Source organism: Lonchura striata, chromosome 36 (genome assembly GCF_050655825.1).
Source record: "Lonchura striata isolate lonStrDom1 chromosome 36, ASM5065582v1, whole genome shotgun sequence".
Taxonomy (NCBI): Eukaryota; Metazoa; Chordata; class Aves; order Passeriformes; family Estrildidae; genus Lonchura; species Lonchura striata.
This window is the reverse complement of record NC_140738.1, coordinates 1,094,589-1,116,232: the sequence shown is the minus strand read 5'-3', so window position 1 is coordinate 1,116,232 and position 21,644 is coordinate 1,094,589. Positions and strand designations below refer to the sequence as shown.

At 50.4% G+C, this 21,644-nt stretch overlaps 1 protein-coding gene across 1 annotated transcript; it reads right to left on the bottom strand.

Annotated features, from left to right (window-relative positions):
• Nucleotides 1–4,623: 4,623 nt before the first annotated feature.
• LOC146763996 (syncytin-2-like) lies at nucleotides 4,624–10,151 on the bottom strand. Its single transcript, XM_085565424.1, has 2 exons — nucleotides 8,530–10,151; nucleotides 4,624–4,630 (listed from the first exon to the last, which is right to left on the bottom strand). The coding sequence occupies exons 1-2, from the start codon at nucleotides 9,837–9,839 to the stop codon at nucleotides 4,624–4,626; spliced, it is 1,317 nt and encodes a 438-aa protein (XP_085421550.1). The 5' UTR covers nucleotides 9,840–10,151.
• Between the last annotated feature and the right edge of the window lie 11,493 nt (nucleotides 10,152–21,644).

Sequence of the window (21,644 nt, the reverse complement as noted above, 5' to 3'; positions counted from 1 at the left end):
AGGCACCTGGAGAAGGCACAGGGAGACTTGGAAAGCTGCCAGAGGGAGCAGTGTTCCCAGTGTCCCCAGAGAAGTGTTTCCCTTCCCACCACACTGCGATGGCCTCAAAGGCTCACAGGGCCCAGCACTGTGGCTTGGGAAGCCGTGTGACTCATGGGGGAATTGAAGCCTGGCCACAGCTGCCTACTTGCTCTGCTCTGGAAACACCCCTCTGCACAAGCAAATCCAGCAGGGCGGCACTGGTCTCATGTCCGAGGAGCTCTGAGTAGGCTCTGAGCCCAGGGCCCATGGCGCTGGTCTCTTCCTGCCGAATTCTCTTGATGAATTTGCAAACGAGCTTTGGAGAAGGTCAAGAAGCCACGGAGTGCTGCAGGCGTGCTTCTGGGCTGAGCAGTGCCAGCAGGCCCAGCCCAGGTGGGGATGGCTGCAGGTACCTGCGCTGTTCTGCGGAAGCGGCCACGGGTGCGTTCCTGCTCTCGTGTGCGCTGCACGGCTGCACCTGGCAAAGAGCGAGCGCAGCCCGAGCTGAGGGGCTGCGGGAGAGGCCGGAGAACACAGCCCAGCCCTGCTCTGCCGAGGCAGGGACAGACCCGGGATGCCCCAGGGCATGTAGCACGGGCACTGCGGGGTGTCTGCCCAGGCCCCCTTCTGTCCTGCCTATGGGCACGTCCCCAGGGGATGGGATGGGATGGGATGGGATGGGATGGGATGGGATGGGATGGGATGGGATGGGATGGGATGGGATGGGATGGGATGGGATGGGATGGGGCCAAGCTGTCTGTGTCCAAGTGGCCTGGCTCTGCCACTCACCCTTCTGCCGTGGCTGGAACTGCTTCACTTCTTCAGGCTGCTGTGCTGGGGCAGCTCCAGGGCCTTCTTTCTTTTCCTTGCCCCAGGCCACCCTGGGCACAGTTGTAGGTCTGTGCTCTACGTCACTACCTGGATTCATGGCTACTTGTAGGAGAAGGTGGCTCGGAAAAGGTCCAAGTCAGCAAGTCCTGCACTCTGCTCTTGGGGGCTCCAGCCACAAGGACAGGAGACTCCTGTCAAGGATGGTGCAAAGCAAATGCCACAGTCTGCCCTCGAGGGCAGCTGCAGAAGAGATGCCTTGGGAAGGCCAAGGGTCACCAAATGCTCTGCTCTGCCCACGACATCACCTGCAGGAGTAACGCCTCGGGAAAGCCTCGGAGTCAGCCAGGAACGAGTGGCTGTGCGAGGGCTCCTCACAGCACCACTCTGTCCTGTCCTGTCCCGTCGCGTGCACCGAGCACTGTAGTGTGGCCTTGTCACTACCAACACCTATGCCACTGCGTGTCACAAAGGGCCCTTGGAATCCCTGTCCCGTTCCATTCCACGGTGACCATGCTGCACCGTGTCACCAAGGGCCCTTGGATCCCCTGTCCCGTTCCATTCCACGGTGACCATGCTGCACCGTGTCACCAAGGGCCCTTGGAATCCCTGTCCCGTTCCATTCCACGGTGAGCATCCTCCACCGTGTCACCAAGGGCCCTTGCACGCACTGCCACCTGCCCTGGGGCCACCCCCAGCCCCCCAGAGTGGCCCAGGGTGGAAGGAATGCCTTGCCCCAGGTGTGTCAGACAGCCCAACAGGATCTTTAGGAAGGGCTCAGCCCATCAGCAAACGCTGCCCTGCTCTGCGGGCTCAGAGCAGCAGGAGCCCCCGCAGCTGCCGACGCAGCCGCGGCGGGAAGGGCACGGGGCCTCCACAGAAGCTGGCACGGCCTCCTCGGGACACGTCCCACATGGTGGCCATCCTGAGCACGGCCGTTGGACACAGACCGGGAACGTGTGGGCCAGGGCAGGAATGCTGCTCTGAGCCCTGGGGCCTGGGCAGCACTGACAGCAGCAGGTGAGGCACAGTCCCCGCCCAAGCAGAGTTCCCCCGAGCCCTGGCAGCACCGGTGCCCGTCTCCTGCCCCAGAAACCTGTGCCCCAAAAGGGCTTCTCTGCCCGAGGGCAGCCAAAGCTGGTTTCTGTTGGAGCAGTGGTCCTGTAGAAAAGGTGTAGTTGGTCCAGTGGAAAACCCCAGCTGTGTCCTCTTGGAAACCTGTGGGAAGGCTGCCTCTCTGTCTAGAAATCCCAGGATATATCTAGGTGGGAATGTTTAGCTCTTCCCCCTGGATGGAGCATCTCACCATGGGCTGATTTCATTCTCAGTAACACAGTGGGTCCTTGATAAAAGCCAGGGACGTCATAAAACCAGAAAGCTGGCCGGACAGAACGCACATCCAAACAATATTATTAATGCAATGTTCTCCACTTATTTGAGAGAAGATGGCAGTTTTTATACACTTCTACATAGTTTACAATTTACAAAGGCACTCTGATTGGCAAGCTAACATTGTTTATCTTTGTCTTAAAGTGGCCGAAACCTTACACTATAAACCTATACTACTTCACACCCAGACAGCCCAGTGCTCCCCATCACACCTTAATACAATTTCTAACTGCACCACAAACTCTTAATTTCTAACTGCGTCAGAGGCTGGAAGGCCTCACAGGGCCCAAATCTGAGGCCCAGACTGGAGTAGCTCAAATCTCATTCCAAACATAAATCATGACCTCAGAAATGCTCAGAAATGCTGCAACACTTGATCCCCTGTTAAACAGAAATGGCTCTGGAGGGAGTTATCTCTGAGCCATGTGGGAAACATTGATGGGCCCATTCACAGGAGATAAGGAAAACAGTCCAGAGGCAACTGCTACACAGATGGCAATAGAAAACATCTGGCCTCTCAATCTCAGACAGCAAACAAACTGTATGTTTACTGATAAATGAAATTGGATATTGAAAGATGAAAGAAACGATGGGGAAAAAACATAGATTCCATGAAAATGAAAATCTAAAAGTGAGGGTCATAGATTAGAGGGGAATCTTTGGTATCAGGCATATCAGGAAGTCTGTACCGCTTAAGTGCCTCATCCAGTGTGGGAAGACAGAAGGGAAATTAGGATAAAAAGGAGGCTGCATCCTCCAAAAATTGGAAAGACCTCAAGAGAATGCCCCATGGCCTCTCCCTTTATTTGAATAAAATAAAAGGACTCCTCTGTCTCTGTTTAGGACATAAACCTGTGGCAGCAGCTCTCTGGCCACAGAGAGAAACAACTTTCCCAGGCATTGTCCTGGGGGCAGGCTGTGAGAAAATCATAGAAAAGAATGAGAAAAAATTCTTATCTTCACTTGCTGCACCTGCTGTTGTGAACATATGGAATGTGTTATGGAGATTTGTTTGCCAAAAGGGTGTTTTTTTAATTAGCCAATGGTGGTGGTGTTTGGATTGGTGGACCAATTAGGTCCAGGTGTATTATAACTGTATAAAAGCAATGGGTTTCTTAATAATGATATATAATATAATGAAGAGGTTGATCAGCCTTCTGTGAATCATGGGGTCAATGCTAATTATTACCCAGCTGGGGGCATGTGACAATGACATAAACCTCTGTTGTTTGTGGATTAATTTTCCTGACAAGTTCTTCCCAAACTGTTCCAACGGGGATCACTCTTCCACAGAGCGCAGTCCTTCAAGGACAGCCTGCTCCAGCTCGGGTCCCCCCAGGATCACACGTCCAACCAGGAAACCTCCTCTGGGGTGGGCTCCTCTCTCCACAGGTCTGCAGGTCCCTGCCAGCAATCTGTTCCAGCACAGGCCTCCCATGGGCTCACAGCCTCCTCTCAGGCATCCTCCTGCTGGAGCATGTGCTCCTGCAGGGCTGCAGGGCAATCTCAGCATCCCCGTGCCCTCCCTGTGCTCAGGGCTCAGCTGCCTCCCCAGGGCTGCCCCAGGGCTGCAGGGCAATCTCAGCATCCCCGTGCCTGGAGCACCTCCTGACCCTCCTGCAGGGACCTGGCTGTCTGCAGGACTGCTCCTCTCACACATCCTCGCTCCTTTCTGGACACAATTCCTTTGCTGCAATTGCTTTTCCCTTCCTCATTGAGTTTACATGTTCACAGCAATAACAGAGGCATCAGCACATCCCTGACAGGCCCGGCCCAGGCCAGTGGGCCTCTCCTGGAGCCGGCTGGCATTTGCTCTGTGGGCATGGGGGAGCTTCCAACAGCTTCTTACAGAAACCATTACTTCACCTACCAAAACCTGGCCATGCTAACCCAACAGACTTTCTTATCTATTTCCCACCTCCTCACTACAATTTAATTCTAGTGATGATAATCATCAAGTGGTGACCAAGAGAGAAATTTAATATGTAAGTCTTCAGGCACTGAAGTTCACACTACAGACTAAATGAAAAAATGCCTCAAACCTATTCATCACCGAGACTAGCTGCTGGCACATTTGTGCATGTGCATTTATTCAATAAAATTCATAATTAGTTGTAATGATTAGGCTGAATACTAATTTCGCACCAAGACCCTCCTGCTTTTGAGCCAATCCCAATTGAAAGGTATTTTAATAACCATTACATTTTTGGTAAAAACACATGCCTGATCCACATCCCACTGGAGCCACAGGTGGCACTGAATTTTAATGTTAAGGATTGGAACATACTACATTCCTTATCATGATTTAAATTGACAGCTCACACTTACTGCTTATGTGACAGCCCTTAGGTATCCATCTGACACTACAGACTGTCTTTCTCAGGTTCAACACCTACACAAACAGAGAGATGGCCTCCCATCACATCTGCATAGGTAAGATGGGCAAAACGAGAGAAAAATTTCCCTTTCTGATATGAAATAAAGAGGAAAGCTGGCAGTCCTAACCCAGAGCTCTGCAGAAGGCTCTGTGGGGAGCACACCTGACGTTATTGAAGCTGTGTGTTCAGCCCAGAGCCCTGGAAAGTTGGGATTGGCCTGTCTGCCTCAGCCTGTTTGGCGCTGGCTCTTGCACTGTTCTGGCCCTGCTGGTACAGCACTCACTGCTTGCCCAGCTTCCCTGCCATGTGTTGTACATGTTCCTGACCCATAAATCCTGTGAGACTATTGCTGATGGAATAGGGAGGAGTCACACTTTGAAAGAACCCTCTCCAGTTCCCCTTTGTTTGAAAAGATGTACAACCTCGACCATGCCTGGGAAGAGTTTCCTCAGAGCCTGCAGTGCACCCTCCAATCCCTGGAAGTCCAAAGGGAGCACTAGGAATTCCAGCATCCATTTATGCAGACAAGGATTGAAATCCTTTCTTACCTGAAAAGGGTAGGAAAATATATTGATACTGTGAAGAAAGTAACATTCCTTCCCAAAATGCTATGGGTTTGAGATTCAATGTTCAGTTTAGGAAGGCTTTGTCCCCATCACTGAAGTCCAGACATCATCACTAAACATGCTGAGGCCCTTTTCTCAGCTTCTCTGCTCCACCCTTCTTGCCAGCACTGGAGGGCAGTGTCAGACTTCACTTGACACAAACTCCTCTGTGTGCTCCCCTCCTGCTGAAGGAAAGCTCCTGCCAAACTGTTCCTTCCCTGCTTTCCAGCCACAATGTCCACAGCCTCCTTCTGAAACATCCTCCCCTAAATGTCTGTCCCTTCAGAGGAGCACACACCCCTGGCTGTGCTTTGCACACAGGGTCTCTGTTTCTGTGGTGTTTGCATTTCAGCCTGTAAGGGGAGCACAGGGTGCAAGGAGAATGCCAGAGGTAAAAGATAACAGGAAGTCATCCGGTTGCAAGCAAACAATTCTGAAAAGTTTATTCCTTTGTTTAAATCTTTCTTATTAATGGAAGCCTAGTGTTTATAACAATGAATACAGAGAGTATTTCTAATAATCAATACAGAAGCTATTTCTAACAATCAATATGGAGTATTTCTAACAGTCAATTAAAAGTATTTCTAACAATGTAGAGTATTTCTAACAATCAATAAAGAGATTATAGCAATCAATACAGTATATTTAACAATCATTACACAGAAATAAGGACATTCTTAACCTAAGGAACTTAAGGAATTTGAAGCAGCAAGTTTTTCTTACAGGAATGAAGCAATTGAAGAGGTAATTCAACAAGTCTATCCATAAATGCTGGAAGATATCCTCCAGTTCTTCCCATGGAGATGCAAATGGCCCTGAGCAGCACAAAGGGCTTTGTCAGGAAGGCCAATCCTTTCCAGGCTTTCCCCAGAAGCCCCGGGTCAGTCTTTTCTTCTCTGTGCTCCCCTCTGGCTCCATTCCTACGCTGCCTCCAGATCATGAACGTGTCAGGGACAGCCAAGCAAACCACCGTGCATGTGTGCCATTGGATCTTTCCCTCCAGTTCCCACAGAGGCCATGCCAGACACTACTGTCTGGATTCCAGGTCTGCAATTTCCTCCTCCAAGTGCAGCTGGTGCTGCCAAAGGATCACCTCCTGCTCCTTCATCCTCTGGACAATTCCTTTATCATCCTCAGGAGAAATCCCATTCTTTCCAGGGGGCTGGTTGATGCTGAGAATGGCCATCAGCACCAGGTACCTATGGAAGATTCCTTCAGCCATGGCTGATCCTTCCCTGAAAGAGAAAGAAAGGAGGACAGAGCCAAGATCCAGACTATATTGCCTCAGGAAGAGACAGGAAAGAGGCTCGCCCCTGGCAGGAAGGCTCTGGCCAGCCCTGCAGAAAGGCTGGAGGCCAGAGGTGCTCCTCAGGGCTCGCCTGCTGCTGCCAGTTCCAGTCCAGCTGCCCAAAGAGGCTCCATGAGCACGTGGTGAGGAGGAAGAGGAGGAAGGTGCGAGACACAGGGACATGAACCTGAGCAGCCAGGTTTGAGGAGAGAGAAGCTCAGCATTGCAGATGGCAGAAGAAACCAAGCCCAGTCCCCCAAGCAGGAGAAGGAGAGGAAGGGCCCCCAAGCTGGCTGCAGGCAGACAATGGAGACCTTGCCCAGATGTTCCCAAATGGGCTGGGGGAAGGGAATACACAGCCCTGCTTTCCAGCTGCTCCCACCACTTCTGACCCTGACAATGTCATGAGACAAAACCCGATGAAATCCTGCTCCGCGTGGGCAACTGAGCCCTTGAAGGGCTTAGTGTCAGGTCAAGGCTTCCTTTCCCTCCCAAAGCCTTCCCTTGGCAGCCTTGGGCAGGGCATCCATCCTCCCTCCCTCCTCCTTCCCACAGACCTGCTCGGAACCACTCTGTGGGCACTTTCCATTCTCTGTGTCTGTCCTCAAGTGCAGTGCCAACCTGGGTCAGTCCTGGCTCTGTCCTGAGCTCCCAGGAGCTCCCAGGCTGAGATGGCAATGCTCAGCCAAACCAGGGCCCTGCCCCTGCCAGCAGCACCCCCACAAGCAGCAGCAGCAGCAGCAGCAGCAGCAGCAGCAGCAGCAGCAGCAGCAGCAGCTGCAGTCGCCTCTCAGCTGTTGGTGCCCCTGCACTGCAGCCCCTCCCGCTGGCACCAACGTTCCCTCATGGCCTTGGAGACAGTCCTGAATCCATCCATGGGGTCACAGAGCCATGGAATCCCAGAGTTCCAGGTTCCTGGAATCCTAGAGTCATTGAATCCTGAGAACCACACTCAGAGGAGGAGGAGGAGGAGGAGGAGGAGGAGGAGTAGGACGAGAATGAGAAGGAGGATAAGGAAGAGGAGGAGGAGGAGGAGGCGGATGAGGACAACAATGAGGTGGAAGATGAGGAGGAGGAATAGGAGGAGGAAGAGAGAGAACGAGGACAAGGAGGATGATGAGGAGGATGAGGAGGAGGAGGAGAAGAACGAGGAGGAGGAGGAGAAGAAGGATGAGGAGGATGAAGGCGAGGAGGAGGATGAGGAGGAGGAGAAAGAGGAGGAGCAGGAGGAGGAAGAGGAGGAGGATGAGGACAAGGAGGACGAAGGCAAGGACAAGGAGGATGAGGACGAGGATGAGGAGGACGAGGGCAAGGAAGAGGAGGAGGCAGAGAAGGACGAAGAGGAGGACGAGGAGGAGGAGGAGGAGGAGGAGGAAAAGGATGAAGATGAGGAGGACAAGGAGGATGAGGATGAGGAGGATGAGGAGGAAAATGAAGATGAACAGGAGGAGGAGAAGGAGGAGAATAAAGAAGAGGAGAAGGAGGAGGACAAGGATGAGGAGGACCAGGAGGAGAAGGGTGAGGAGGATGAGGACGAGCAGGATGGGGAGGACGAGGAGGAAGAGGAGGAGGAAGATGAGGAGGAGGAGAAGGAGGAGAATGAGGATGATGAGGAGGAATGATGAGGAGGAGGTGTTAGAGGAAAATGCCGCGGGAGACAAGACTCATGATATCATGATCATCAAGTCTCAGTTTATTGTAACAGATTACATAGTTTATATATGTTCGTTAATTAGCTCATACATATTGCAAAAGCCAACCTCATGATTGGTTGCTATGTGACTTGTACTATTATCTTAAAAGTATCGTTATGATCGATACATTCCTGTCCGGCTGGCCTTGCAGTTAGAACAGCTTAGTACCCCTTTGTTCTTCTCTATCTACTTCTACATACTAAGCAATTTCAATATCCTGCTTTCTGCACATCATCTATTCTTCAGGGCCATGCGAACTTTGCAGCAGTCACGTAGCCCTCCCTATTTGGATTAACTTTACAGTATCATGTCCCTTGTCGTCCAACCATTCCTCTGTCAGGCTCTCTTCATCTCCCCCGTTTTCCTTTTGGACAAGAAGGTGTGCATTCAACATTTTCTGCAAAAGCTGCTGCATCAAGCCATGTAAGCAAGTAAACACACAGGGCAAAACAAGCAAAAGTATCACAATTATGCTTAGAACTATTATGCCATATTTGATGATGTCCCTCAACCATGGTCCAATCCCCAATCCTTTCAGCCAGCCTTCCAAGCCCAATCCGTCCTCCACCTTCAACTGTTGAGTTAGCTCGGTCAATTTTCGTATTTGCTTATGGATGGATGTAGAGTGATCAGATAAGTTCATACAGCACATTCCTTCAAATTCCTCACAACCATGACCTTGGGCTAGCAATAGGAAATCTATAGCCGCCCTATTCTGTAGTGTGGCATGTCTTACTGAGTCTACGTCCAAAAGCAGGTCACTTAAGGCCTTCGATGTAGCATTCGTCTGTTTAGCTAGCCAGCATCCCAGCTTGTTGAGTTGAGCTAATGCTCCTGCTGAGGCAACACCAGGCGCTAGGAAAGAGGCAGCAATAATCGCCTCAGGGGACCAAAATCTAACATTATCTTGACAGTTACTGGCAAAGTTATGTACACTGCATCGCAATCTGCTGCCATGATAACGCCGAGCCATGTCTAATATCATTGATGTGTTGGGTGTCAGCAATGACAATCTTCCTAACGAACAAGGGCCTCCTTTTATTCTGGAAGGTATGCCAGCCCAAGCTCTGTCACCACAAATAAAGAATATTCCTCGGGGCAAAGAAAGCGGATTATTTGTTGACTTTGAAACCTTTTTGGCCGTGTACTGACACCAGATACTACTGTTTCTGTAAATTGGCAAAGTGGAATTAACGACAATTGCAGACCCATTGATTCCCTGTTGCTTGCTTGTCCAGTTAAAGTACAAACAACAATCCATGCCAACTGCCCCCAGTAGCTCTAGCTCCTGGGGTTCTGCCGGGGCGATCGGTAAGTAGGGCACCCACCTGTCCCAATTATCTACAGTAGTATTCAAATTTAAATTATCACAAGTTGGAACACGTGTAGGACATGGCCATGTATCCAATGGTAGACCGACTAGGCAGGTGGAGAACGGATTGCCTGGGGAAGATAAAGCAAGACAGATGGACTCTTGCCCTGTTAGATTTGCCATTGTGACCCATACATTTGTTTTAGGTTGAGGTGGGACGTATGCCTGCACACTTAGCAGCACGGCTGCGACGACGAAACCTCCTACACTGCGTGTCCCATTCCTCTGGGTCAACTTGCCACTGAATGGGGATGCCAATACCATTCTGACAACAGGAATCTATAATCCCTGTCCTTTTAACACCTAGAATTTTCTCTACTAAGTGCTGTACCCTCCAAGCTAGCCTTCTTAATTCCAGGTCTTCTGTATTTTCTATTAATCTCAGGCTCTCCCTGATAGGCTGACCTGTTAATCGTGTTAAAGCGCGCTGTGGTGAGTCAAAGCTCCACTGGCGCTGACAGGTAAGACACCAGAATGCAGAGGTAAGGTGGTGCTGATGAATCCACCAACGATGAGAGCACCCTCCACAATATATTTTTACCCAAGATTGGTGGTCATAACTATTGCAAGTCAAGCAAGCAAGCGAACAAAAGCGGTCAAAGTCTCTAGCTAACTGAGGCAAGAGGCAGTCTTCAACTTCTCTCTCCGAGTCAAACAGGAATTTAATCTGAAACTCTTCTTCTAGTTCATACAGGATCCTGGAGATCGTCCTCTGTAGGCGCTGCCTCCTTCTCTGCTCCGGGCTGGTCATTGGTGGGCCGCACCCACTTAGCTGGGACCCACACAGTACCTGTTGGTGTAGAAACACAGAGATAGCCCCTGCCCCAGTATAATACTTTGGCTGGACCTTGCCAAATCCCTGTTTTTGGATCTCTATACCTGACTACCATTTGCGGAGGGGTAGGGGCTTTAGAGGCAAAATGAGTAATTGCTGCGGGTAACCCCCCATCTCCAAAAATACATAAGTGATTAAGCACAAACAGGCATTTCAATAACCTATCCTGCACGCTGACTGTATCAATGTATTTTTCCAGATATTGTTTAAGAGTTCCATTGGCTCTCTCTACTATTGCCTGTCCAGTAGGGGAGTTTGCAATCCCTGTAACGTGTGTGATGTTCCATGTTTGCATAAAGCGGGCAACACGTTTACTGCAATAAGCAGGGCCATTATCAGTCTTGATCTTCTGAGGCACTCCCATAACTGCGATACAGCTGCTGAGATGTCGCTCCACATGAAGGGCCCGTTCTCCTGTCTGAGCAGTAGCCCATATGTAATGGCTGTAAGTATCAATAGTCACATGGACGTACTTCAAACGACCAAAACTAGGTACATGGGTGACATCCATCTGCCAAAGTTCATTAGCTTGCAGGCCTCGCGGATTTACTCCTATTCCCAGGCCCACTCCTCTGTTGTGATGGCTACATATGGGGCAAGCCTTAACAATAGCTCTAGCTTCTTGTAGTGGAATACAGAACTCCTGTGATAGGCCTTTGGCATTCTGATGAAAGATAGCATGGTTCTCTCGGGCCATCGTTTGCCGTGGAAGTACTACATGATGAGCAATTGACACTGACACTAATTTGTCGGCTCTGGCATTGCCTGCTCCCAGTCCTTCATTCCATTTGTGGCTGCGTACATGTATGATAGAATATGCCTCCCTTCTGTTCCTTAAGGCGCGCTTTAATTGAAGAAGGAGCTCGTAAAGGCGCTGATTTTGGACCTCCTTAATGGCGGCATCTTCAATCCTTGATGCCACTCCTACGACATAGAGTGAGTCAGAAACAACGTTCAGCGGCCCCAACAAGTGAGCCCAAATAACTGCCCTTAACTCCAATGTCTGTAAGTTGTCCTGAAATGTTGCTTCCAGTATCTGGTAATGCCATTGTTGTTCTGTCTTCCAGACCACAGCCGCTCTGCGTGATTTGCGGCCTGCGTCTGTGAAAGCTGTAATGGCATTTGAAATAGGCTTCTCCTTTCTGAGGGGTTTCTGTATCCATGTCCATTTTCCTACCCATTGTAATTGTTTGGGTGTAAGGGGTCCTGTACTAACAGTAGCTGCAGATGAAAGCAATGCTTCGGCAAGGGGTGCAGAGTTTAGAAGGTACCAGTCCAAAGTGGGTTTTTCCATGGGTATATTGATTTTTACTGGTTCTGAACCACTTATCTCTAAAATACGAGTACGTCCCTTCTTGATAAGTGTTGCCAGGCTGTCGACCTTGGAGGTTACTGTTCTTTTTTGCTGTAATGGGGGTGAGATCCATTCTAGCACCACTGTCTCCCCTGTTTTCTTTTCATGCTGGGTGACAGCCCCTAATAGGTGGTCCTCAGTGTTCCAAATGGTCAAATGTAAAGGAAGATCAGGATCAAGACGTCTCACAAAACCAGTAGAGATGCAGTGTGTAATGTCGTGTAAAGCACGACGTTGATCTGACGTCAGACGAACTGGAGTGCAGGGATCGGTTCCTTTGAGGAGTGGGCGCAGTTTGTCTAAAAGGATATTAGGAATTCCAGTAACTGGCTTGAGCCATTGTAGGTCGCCCAAAAGCCTTTGCGCTTCATGCAAGGTGTTGACTGATGACTGGATAGATAGCTTCTGTGGTGTAATTCGCTGTTGAGTGATCGTCCATCCCAAGTATTTCCATGGAGCAGAAAATTGAATTTTGTTGGCTGCAATGACGAGAGAAGACTTCTCTAAGGTATGCAGGATATCATGGATTTGAGAGTCTAAAAAGGGGGTTGCTTGTGCGAACAGAATATCATCCATGTAGTGATAGATGATGGTATCGGGCATGCGTTGTCGCAGTGGCTGAAGTGCTGCATCCACATATAGCTGACAAATTGTAGGCGAATTACGCATTCCTTGTGGCAAAACCGTCCATTCAAATCTCCTGGCTGGCTCGCCATGATTGAGGGCAGGGAGAGTAAAGGCAAACCTTTTAGTATCTGCAGGGTGCAGAGCAATAGTAAAGAAGCAGTCTTTCAAATCTATAACTAAGATGGGCCATTCTTGTGGTAACATAGCAGGATTCGGCATCCCAGTTTGCAGTGCTCCCATAGGTTCCATCTGATCATTTACTGCTCTGAGATCATGCAAGAGCCGGTAATTGCCCGACTTTTTCTTGATAACAAAGATCGGAGTGTTCCAAGGGCTTGTGGATGGTCTAAGATGTCCCTGCTTGTATTGTTCATCAACCAACAAATGTGCCTGCTCCAGACTTTCCCGTTTCAAAGGCCATTGCTTAACTACCACAGGCTCGTTAGTAGTCCATGTAAGTGGTAGCGGGAAGATCCAAGCAATGGCCGTTACTGAAAAGAATGATCGTTGGTAAGGACGAGGCCCAGCTGGGCCAGAACATCACGGCCAATCAAGCATTGAACAGCAGGTGGTAAGGTTGTTATAGAGAGCGCTGCAGACGCCTGTCTCCCTTCAATTTCAACAGTCAGCACTGGGGTGCGGCTTGCGAGTGTCATTCCGCCGATGCCGCTCACCGTGGTTGCTGTGGGCTGGGTGGGCCAAGACGCAGGCCAATGACCTGGGTCAATAATGCTGGTATCTGCACCCGTATCCAGAAGTCCTTTAAGCACAATGCTGTGTCCCTGATGGATCAAGCGACAGGATTTCCTGGGGCGGGTGTTGAGATCCAAGGTAAGCAATGCGAGACCTCCTGTTGAGCCAAATCCCTCTGGAGTCCTGGGGACTTGGGATATAGGTTCCAATCCTTTGGTCATTTGTGGCAGTGGGATTAACTGAGCAATCCTTTGACCTTTTGGTACTGTCACGGGGGGATATGGCGTATGAGCAATGATCATGATTTCGCCGCAGCAGTCGGCATCGATGATCCCTGGTTCCACAAAGAGGCCTAAAATAGAGGCTGAAGAGCGGCCAATAATGAGTCCTCCCATAGCTTGTCCGTGTATTCGCAAGGGGCCATGGATTCCAGTTGGAATTTTATGTGGTCTTGAAGTTAGGAGATCAGTGTCTACTGCGGCTGCCAAGTCCAGGCCGAGGCTCCCGCAGGTGGCAGGCTGGAATTGCTGAGTAGCCTCATTTCTGCAGCTGCTATTTGTGTCCCGGCGCGGCCGCTGATCGCGCTGCTCCTGAAGTTTCCCTGCTTCCTTTTGCATGCGTTAGAGTTGTGGGTGTTTGATTGGCATCTGCCACACCAGACTCCTGTTGCTCCGCATTCCCTTCGAGTGTGACCTAAGTTTCCACAGCGGTAGCATTTTACACGTGCCCCCCCGGTAGTATTAGAATGGGGGCGCCCAGCCGTAGCCTGAAGGGGAGCAAGGGCTGCTAAAACCTGATTTTGAGAAGCTAAAACCTGATTTTGAGAGCTTGCCTGTTCTCGTAATCCCTGTCCTATCTCTTGCAAAGCATTAACCAATAGTGCCTGAGTTCCAACTGGTACTGAAGCAGCCTTTTCTAACAATGCTTGGACAGTCCAATCCCCAGGGATAGAAGTAATCAAATTTCTAGTTGTGGGATTGCTATTCTGGAGTATGCACTGCTTAAGTAGGGCATCCTGCATATGATCAGCCACCCCTGCTTTGGACAACGCCTCCATTATTTTATCTACGAATGTGCCAAGAGGCTCCTCCCTGCCTTGTTTAATCCCCATATACATTGGAATTCCACCCGGGGTCTTGACTTTGTCTATGGCTCTTCTTGCCACCACTGTGGCTTCTCTTAATTTGTCAGGTCCTAGTGCCGCCTGTTGTTCTAAGCGTACATGATTACCCTGTCCCATGAGCTCGGCTACAGTAAGCCCTGCCAAAGGATCCCCCTGAGCCCTTGGTAAATTGGCACTTCTCTCCGCTTCCTCTCTCCAGCGTGCCTCAAAAAGTAAGCGTTGATGCGGCGTGAAGATCAATTTGGCCATTCCCCTAACATTGGAAGGCAATAAAGTGTGAGCATTAAAGATAAAATCAAGCATTTGCCTGGCAGGCTCACTGGTGATACCATAGCTCCCCACAGTGGCGCGCAGCTGTGTCAACAGTTTCCAGTCCATGCTCTGGACCTGCGCAGTGTACCCCCCGTCGCCATTCGGCGAAAATATCACCGGAAACGCAAGGGTTTCCTGTGCTGCCGTGAAGAGCTCAGCGTCCCCCGTCTGCATGCCCTCCTGTGCAATAGCAGCCCATAACTCACGTCTTCCCTTAGCCATGGCCTCCACGAGGTCAGAATCTGCCCTAGGGACAGGCGCCTGGCCGGGAGACGGCGGATGCCGCGAGGAGGGTGCTACGGTAACGTTTTGAATTGCCGGAGGGGGACGCGATGGTGGGGGTAGAGGGGGAGCTGATGGCAGCACCTCAATGCCACGAGTATCTGTGGGCGGTGCAGGCATTTCAGGAGCAGAGATGGGGACAGGGAAATTTGTAAGGACCGGAGGGTTAGGCTCACTAGAAGAAAGCGAGGTTCATATTCCTTATTTTTTTCCCGGGCTGTCCGTATCCCTTCCACCGCCTTCTTTTCTGCCTGACACATTAGCAATTCACTATGAACTACCCGCCAAAGCTTACCCATCTTCTTACCCGTTTTATCCTCATCTAACACTAACTCCACCAACTTATCCCCATATTTCCTCCATTCGGAAAGTTCATGAACACTATGGGGGTTAACGAAAAAGCCGTAAGACTCAGCATGATGCAATAGCGAAGGGAGATCCTTATCTAAGTCAATCCCCCTAATCTGCCTTTTTCTAAGAGAAGCACTAAATAAATCATATGCTGCTTGCCTTTCCATGGTTACGTCGGTACCGTTGCTGGCTCCTTCAGGCTTCGGCAGCACGTATCGGCTGAGCCCGCTTCTACGGTCACTCAGGGCGCGGAGAAGAGCGTTTCGCCTCTTCTCTTTATTTTCGCCGTCCTTCCAGCCGCAGGACCCGCACTCCAACGCAGCACCCCTCTCGCCTTAGGCTCAGATCAGGTCCCTGCTTTCGGGCGCCAGTTGTTAGAGGAAAATGCCGCGGGAGACAAGACTCATGATATCATGATCATCAAGTCTCAGTTTATTGTAACAGATTACATAGTTTATATATGTTCGTTAATTAGCTCATACATATTGCAAAAGCCAAGCTCATGATTGGTTGCTATGTGACTTGTACTATTATCTTAAAAGTATCGTTATGATCGATACATGCCTGTCCAGCTGGCCTTGCAGTTAGAACAGCTTAGTACCCCTTTGTTCTTCTCTATCTACTTCTACATACTAAGCAATTTCAATATCCTGCTTTCTGCACATCATCTATTCTTCAGGGCCATGCGAACTTTGCAGCAGTCACGTAGCCCTCCCTATTTGGATTAACTTTACAGTATCATGTCCCTTGTCGTTCAACCATTCCTCTGTCAGGCTCTCTTCAAGGAGGAGGATAAGGTTGAGGAGGATAAGGAGGAGGAGGAGGAGGAGGAGGAGGAGGAGGAGGTGGACAAGGATGAGGAAAAGGACGAGGATGAGGAGGACAAGGAGGACCAGGAGGAAAAGGAGGACAAGCAGGAGGAGGACGAGGAAGACGAGGAGGAGGAGGAATAGGAGGAGGAAGAGGAGAAGAGGATGAAAATGAGGATGTGGAGGAGGATGATAATGAGGAGGAAGATAAGGATGAGCAGGACAAGGACGAGGAGGAGGAGGACGAGTAGGAGGACAAGTAAATAGAGGAGGAGGACGAGGAGGAGCAAGAGGACAAGAAGGATGAGGAAGACCAGTAGGAGGAGGAAGAGGAGGAGGAGGTGGAGGAGGAGGAAGAGGAGGAGGAGGACGACAAGGACAAGGACGAGGACGAGGACGAGGACGAGGACGAGGATGATGAGGATGATGAGGAGGAGGATGAGGAGGAGGAGGCGGAGAAGGGGTTGTTAAAAGAGCAGTTAAAGAATGAGTGCTGGGAACCTGTCCCCATGGAGAACCCATCTCCAGATGTGCTCCATGCCCTTAACAATGGCCCTGGGGAAATGGAAACCCCCTGGCTGTGCACGGCTGCTCCCAGTGTGCAAATACAGCCCTGGACAGTGAGACTGGGACTGCCTGGGAAATTGTTCTGGGTGTGATGGCCCTGGCAGGGCCAGCCCAGAGGCTGCAGGGCTGGACCTTCATCGACTGGAATTAGTCAGGATAAATCAGAAGCAAATGAGTATTAACAGGAACAGGAATCCAGATTCCTCCAGGACACTTTGGTTTGGTAACTGCTCACTGGAGCTTGGCCTTGCAAAGTGCTCATGTCATGGGAGGAGGAACTGATTATCAAGGAGAAATTGAAGTAATTGTGTTAAACAATATTGAACAAGATTGGATTACTTAACCCCATGACAGGGTAGCACAATTATTGATATTGTCAGTGTTTAAAACAATTGGGAAAAAAGGAGATCCACCTCAAATCACTGCTGTTGATGGAGATAAAGGGTTTGGATCCAGCAGTGCTAATAATGGAGCCAGAGTGTGGGTCCATGGGCCAAAAGGCCCTCCTGAGGCAGCTGAAGGAACAGCTCCTGGGAAGGACAGCACTGTTTGAATCCTGAAACCTGGGCAGGAATGATGGGAATGTGTCCCTGCAGCCAAGTGCTCTGTGTGAGAACAGGTAGATATTACAGGAGATTGTTTTACACATCCTGCCAGATCAAATCTCCCTGTTTGCCCCAGTGAAAACTCGTGACCTGGGCTCCATCTAGGATGGAGCCAGGGCCAGGCTCTTGTACTGCCCAAGATGTATCCCTTGAAGGTCTTTTAATAAATACCTGCTTTATTCCTTTAACACTGCCTAGCTCTGTTCTAGGCAGCCTCTCAAGGCATCACCACCAAGCCAAGGGAACATGGACCAGGTCTGTCTGTCTGGGCCTCCTGGGGACCACCTGGCCACCTTGGCATGTTGAGGGCTGCTTCTCACCTGCCCTGAAGCACTGGGGCTCTGGGCTTTCCTTCCTATGGGAGAGAACTCTCCTTCTCCTCCATGGGCCATGGCCAAAATTGGGATTCCTCCTCCAAAACTCTGTACATCCAAGGATTGCTCCCAAGTGAAAGCTGCCAGGACAGACAGGTCTGGCTGCCCTTGGCCTCTTGGGAGCTGTGTCTCATCTGCTTTTGAAACACTGGGGCTTGGTGCTTTCCTTCTAATGGAAAAGAACCTTCTTTCTTCTCAAGGTGTCTGTGGTCAAAGTGGAGATTCCATCTCACAAATTCCATATATCCAAGAATTCCTCCAAGACAAAAGCTGCCAGGACAAACAGGTCTGAGCCTCCCAGGAGTCACCTCTTTCTTCTTCTGCCTTTGAAATGCTTGGGCTCTGTGCTTTCCTTCCTATGGAAAGGAACTGACTTTCTTATCTATTCAGGAAATGGCCAAAATTGGGATTCCACCTCTAAAATTCCGTATATCCAAGGGTTCCTCCAAGGAAAAGTCTGCCAGTACCATCAAGTCTGTCTGGCCTTGGCCTCTGGTGGCTGCCCCTGCCACACTGGGGCTCGGTTCTTTCCTTCCCGTGGAGATCACTGTGACACTGTGGGCACCTCATGGAACCAAGGGGATCATTGTGGCACCACTGGAGCCCATGGAACCAAAGGGCCATGGTGACACCACGGGGCTTCATGAACCCAGAGACCATTATGACTCTGTGGGGCCTGATGGAACCATGGAGACCATTCCGACCCTTCAGGGCCTGGTGTCACCAAGGGGGCATTGTGACACCTCAGGGCCTCCTGGAAGCCAGGGACCATTGGGACACTGTGGGGCTCCATGGAAGTGAGGGAACAGGGACCAGGTCTGGCTGGCTTGGCCTGCCAGGGGCCACCTGACAGGTCTGGCTGATGTTGGGATGCCAAGGGCTGCCTCTCATCAGCTCCTGGAGCAATGGGTCTCTGTGGTCTCCTTTGTATGGAAAAGAAACATCTGTCTTTTCAGATGCCAATTCCCAAAACTGACATTCTGCCAAAATAATTTCTGATATTCAAGGGTCTCTCTTAGAACAAAATCTGGCAGCTCTGGCTGGCCTTGTCCTCTTGTGGTGACCTCTCATCTGCCCATAAAATAGTGGGGCTCTGTTCCTTCATTCCTATGGAAAAGAACTGGTCTTCATGTACAAGGGACCATGGCCAAAATTAGAATAGGCCACCAATCCCAGCCGGGCTCATGGAACCATCTGCAGGCCGAGGGGAGATATTGACTCTTCCAGTGCTGCCATCCTCCCTCCAGTGAGAGAAAAGGACACAGGGCAGGCACACAGAGGAGCAACATGAACACACCGAGGTCACTGAAGAGCAAGTTGAGTCCCAGGTGGGAGGGATGAGGAGATGCCTTGATCTTGGGGCTGAAATCCTCTGCTAAAGCTGTGGAGAAGGATGTCATTGATACATCAGACTCTCTTTTTGGCTATAAGGCATTGAAAACTATGGGGAGATGACTTGCTCAGCAAAGGCCTCCATGATAAAGTAAGCAAATGTTGCAGTAGCTGTGATCCCACGAGAAGTTTGAACAGAGAAAGAGAGCACAGTAATGAGACATTGTGCCCTCAGGGAGAGAAGAAGACCTCTGTTCCCAGAGATGAAGATGATTTTAGAAATAGAAGGAGAGAACTTTTGCTTTTAACAGCTCTTCTTTAAACTAATACCCCATAAACTGACATGGCCCATAAACACAGCTGTGAGAAAGCCTGTGAGAAAATTGGAGGGACTTCACAATTGCAGATTTTTCTGAGCAGCTGCTATTTGTGGAAGCTAAAAGCCATGCGATAACTGTTTTCTTGTGGAGATGCCTCCATAACATAAACAAGAGGAACTTCTCTACCTAAGTGAACAGAAGAAAGACAATTCTAGAGATGGTAAACTGACTGAAAATATTTGGTTTTTTCTCTTTACATTTTCAGGTTGTCAGGAGAGAGGAAGTGTTCTGAAAGTTTTGTTCTGGTCCTTAATGCTCCTTCTTTTATTTACTGTTAGTAAACTTTTCTTTTTACTCTAAAAGTTTGACCTTTGCCTTTCTCCTAATCCTACCTCACAGCAGGAATTGAGTAAGTATATTCTAGTGTGTGCTCTGATAATTAGCCAACACTGAACCCACTACACTAGTCAATGCATTAGCCAAGAAATCTCAAATTGGTGAAGCAAAACCAGTAAAGGAATGTTCATGATGAACTACATTACAACAGTGGCAAATCAAGGCAGAAGCGTGGTTTGTCAGGACTTGCTTGATACTAATGAGCCCCGTGGTGCACTTGGAGCTGAGCCTTGGAACCTCAGGGCCTGAGAGGAGATTGCAAAAAACCTTCCAGAAGTTAAAATCAAGAGGAAAAACCCAAAGTGTCACGAGGTACTAATGGGACTTACTTAGGTCCATCCCCAACACAGGCTCCTCACGGACTCCTTGGAGGAGAGAACTGGAGGCCAGGATGGCACAAAAACTTCTCAGTCTGGAAATGAAAATTCCAAAGTAGCTTACAAAAGTTAAGTATCTCAAAGCATTAAAGAGCTCCTATGAGTGTCAGTGCCAAGCTCTCAAGGGACTCCTTAAAGCAGATAATTGGGGCCATGATTGCACAAACCTCCCACAGAGACTCCAAGGCAAAAGCAAAAGCCAAAGTCCTTTGAAAAACCTGCAGTCCCTGGGAGCATGAAGGAGCCCCCAGGGCCATTCCTGACCAAGGCTCCCCAGGGAATCCTTCCAGCAGATCCTTGAGGCCACTGGGATGTGGGCATGGGGGGGATGCTGAGGGCAGGAGCAGGGGCTGACAGTGCCCAGCCTGGCTGGGGCTGTGCCAGGAGGCCCCAGGGCCTCAGGACAAGGTGTCTCCTCACAGCCCTTGGTGGCACAGACCCTGCTGTGCGCCAGGGCACCAAGACTTGGCTTCTCTTTGTCCCCACCTGCCATCAGTGCCTCCAGTTCTCTGCTCTGCCTGGGGCCTGGGGACACTTTCTCAGTCGTGTCCCTCAGTGGGATCCATTAAAAGTCCCAGAAACTTTGGAGTTGGATTCTGACTTGGAGTTCTGGAGAGGTTTCTGCAGCTCCCTCTCAGGGCCTGATGTTCAGGGCCTGAGCACAAAGCCCCAGAGGGTCATTAAAGTCCTTGTGCTGTGTCTGTGCTGCTGAGCTGGGCCGGGCTCCTGGCACAGAGGGTGATCCTGGTAACCAAGCAGAGCTTCAAAAGCACATTTCTCTTGCTGAGCAGCTCTTCTGCCAGCCCAGCAGGGCTGGGGCACTGCCTGCAGCCAGCCCAGGCACAGCACAGAGGCACAGAGAGCTTCAATCAGTCAGGGCTGGGAAGGGGCTGAGAAGTGCCTGGGGCAGAATCACTGACCGCCCTTGGCACAGGAACCTCTGGCTGCAGGACAATGCAGCTGCAGCTCCTGGAGAGATCTCCTAAAGCTGGAACATGCCAATGCCCACAGATCCTGTGAGTGCATTCTCTGCTCATCTCCTGTGCAGAGCAGCCAGGGGTGCCCAGGGCTGTCCTGCAGAGCAGGGTCCTGCAGCCCAGGGCGCTGTGCTGGGCCAGGGACTCTGCTGCCTGCCAGGGACAGCTCTCAGCCGGCCCTGGAGCTGCTCCCAGCGCTGGGGGATGAGATGTGGGTGGAAGGAGATAGCTGGTTGGGTTTGGAAGTGTCCTTGTTGTGTGGTCAGGATGCTGCACTGTTCAGGACTGCTCCCAGCATGGCATTTAACTCCAGAAATTTTCCAAATAGATTATACAGTGATCACAGCATAGCAGGAACTGCATAAATGCGAAATTTCTGCTTTTTTATGTACTGATCTTTGTTGCCTGGATGGGGAATTCCCCATAGATATGCATCTCTCAGTTCATAATGAGAAAAAGAAAAGTTGTTTTCTCAGATCTGAATAAAGCAGGCAGTGAACAGAAATCAGGACAGGGTCCCTTAGAGGCAGCATCAGTGTCGCTTTTCCAGCCTCCTCAGGGTTGCTCTGATGTTGCCATCAGAGCCTGCAGACCCAGAGCTGCCCTTGGGCTGTGCCAGGGTTGGGAGGGGTCTGCAGGGCAGAGCTGAGCCCCCAGAGCTGGGCTGGGCTCTGGCAGCTCTGGCAGGGCTCAGCCCTGGGCACAGGGAAGCAGCTGCTGGCAGGGACAGCTCCA

What these genes read in the sequence shown, in the direction of transcription:
- LOC146763996 (XM_085565424.1), bottom strand. Translation starts at nt 9,839, where the DNA reads ATGGTATTGGCATCCCCATTCAGTGGCAAGTTGACCCAGAGGAATGGG.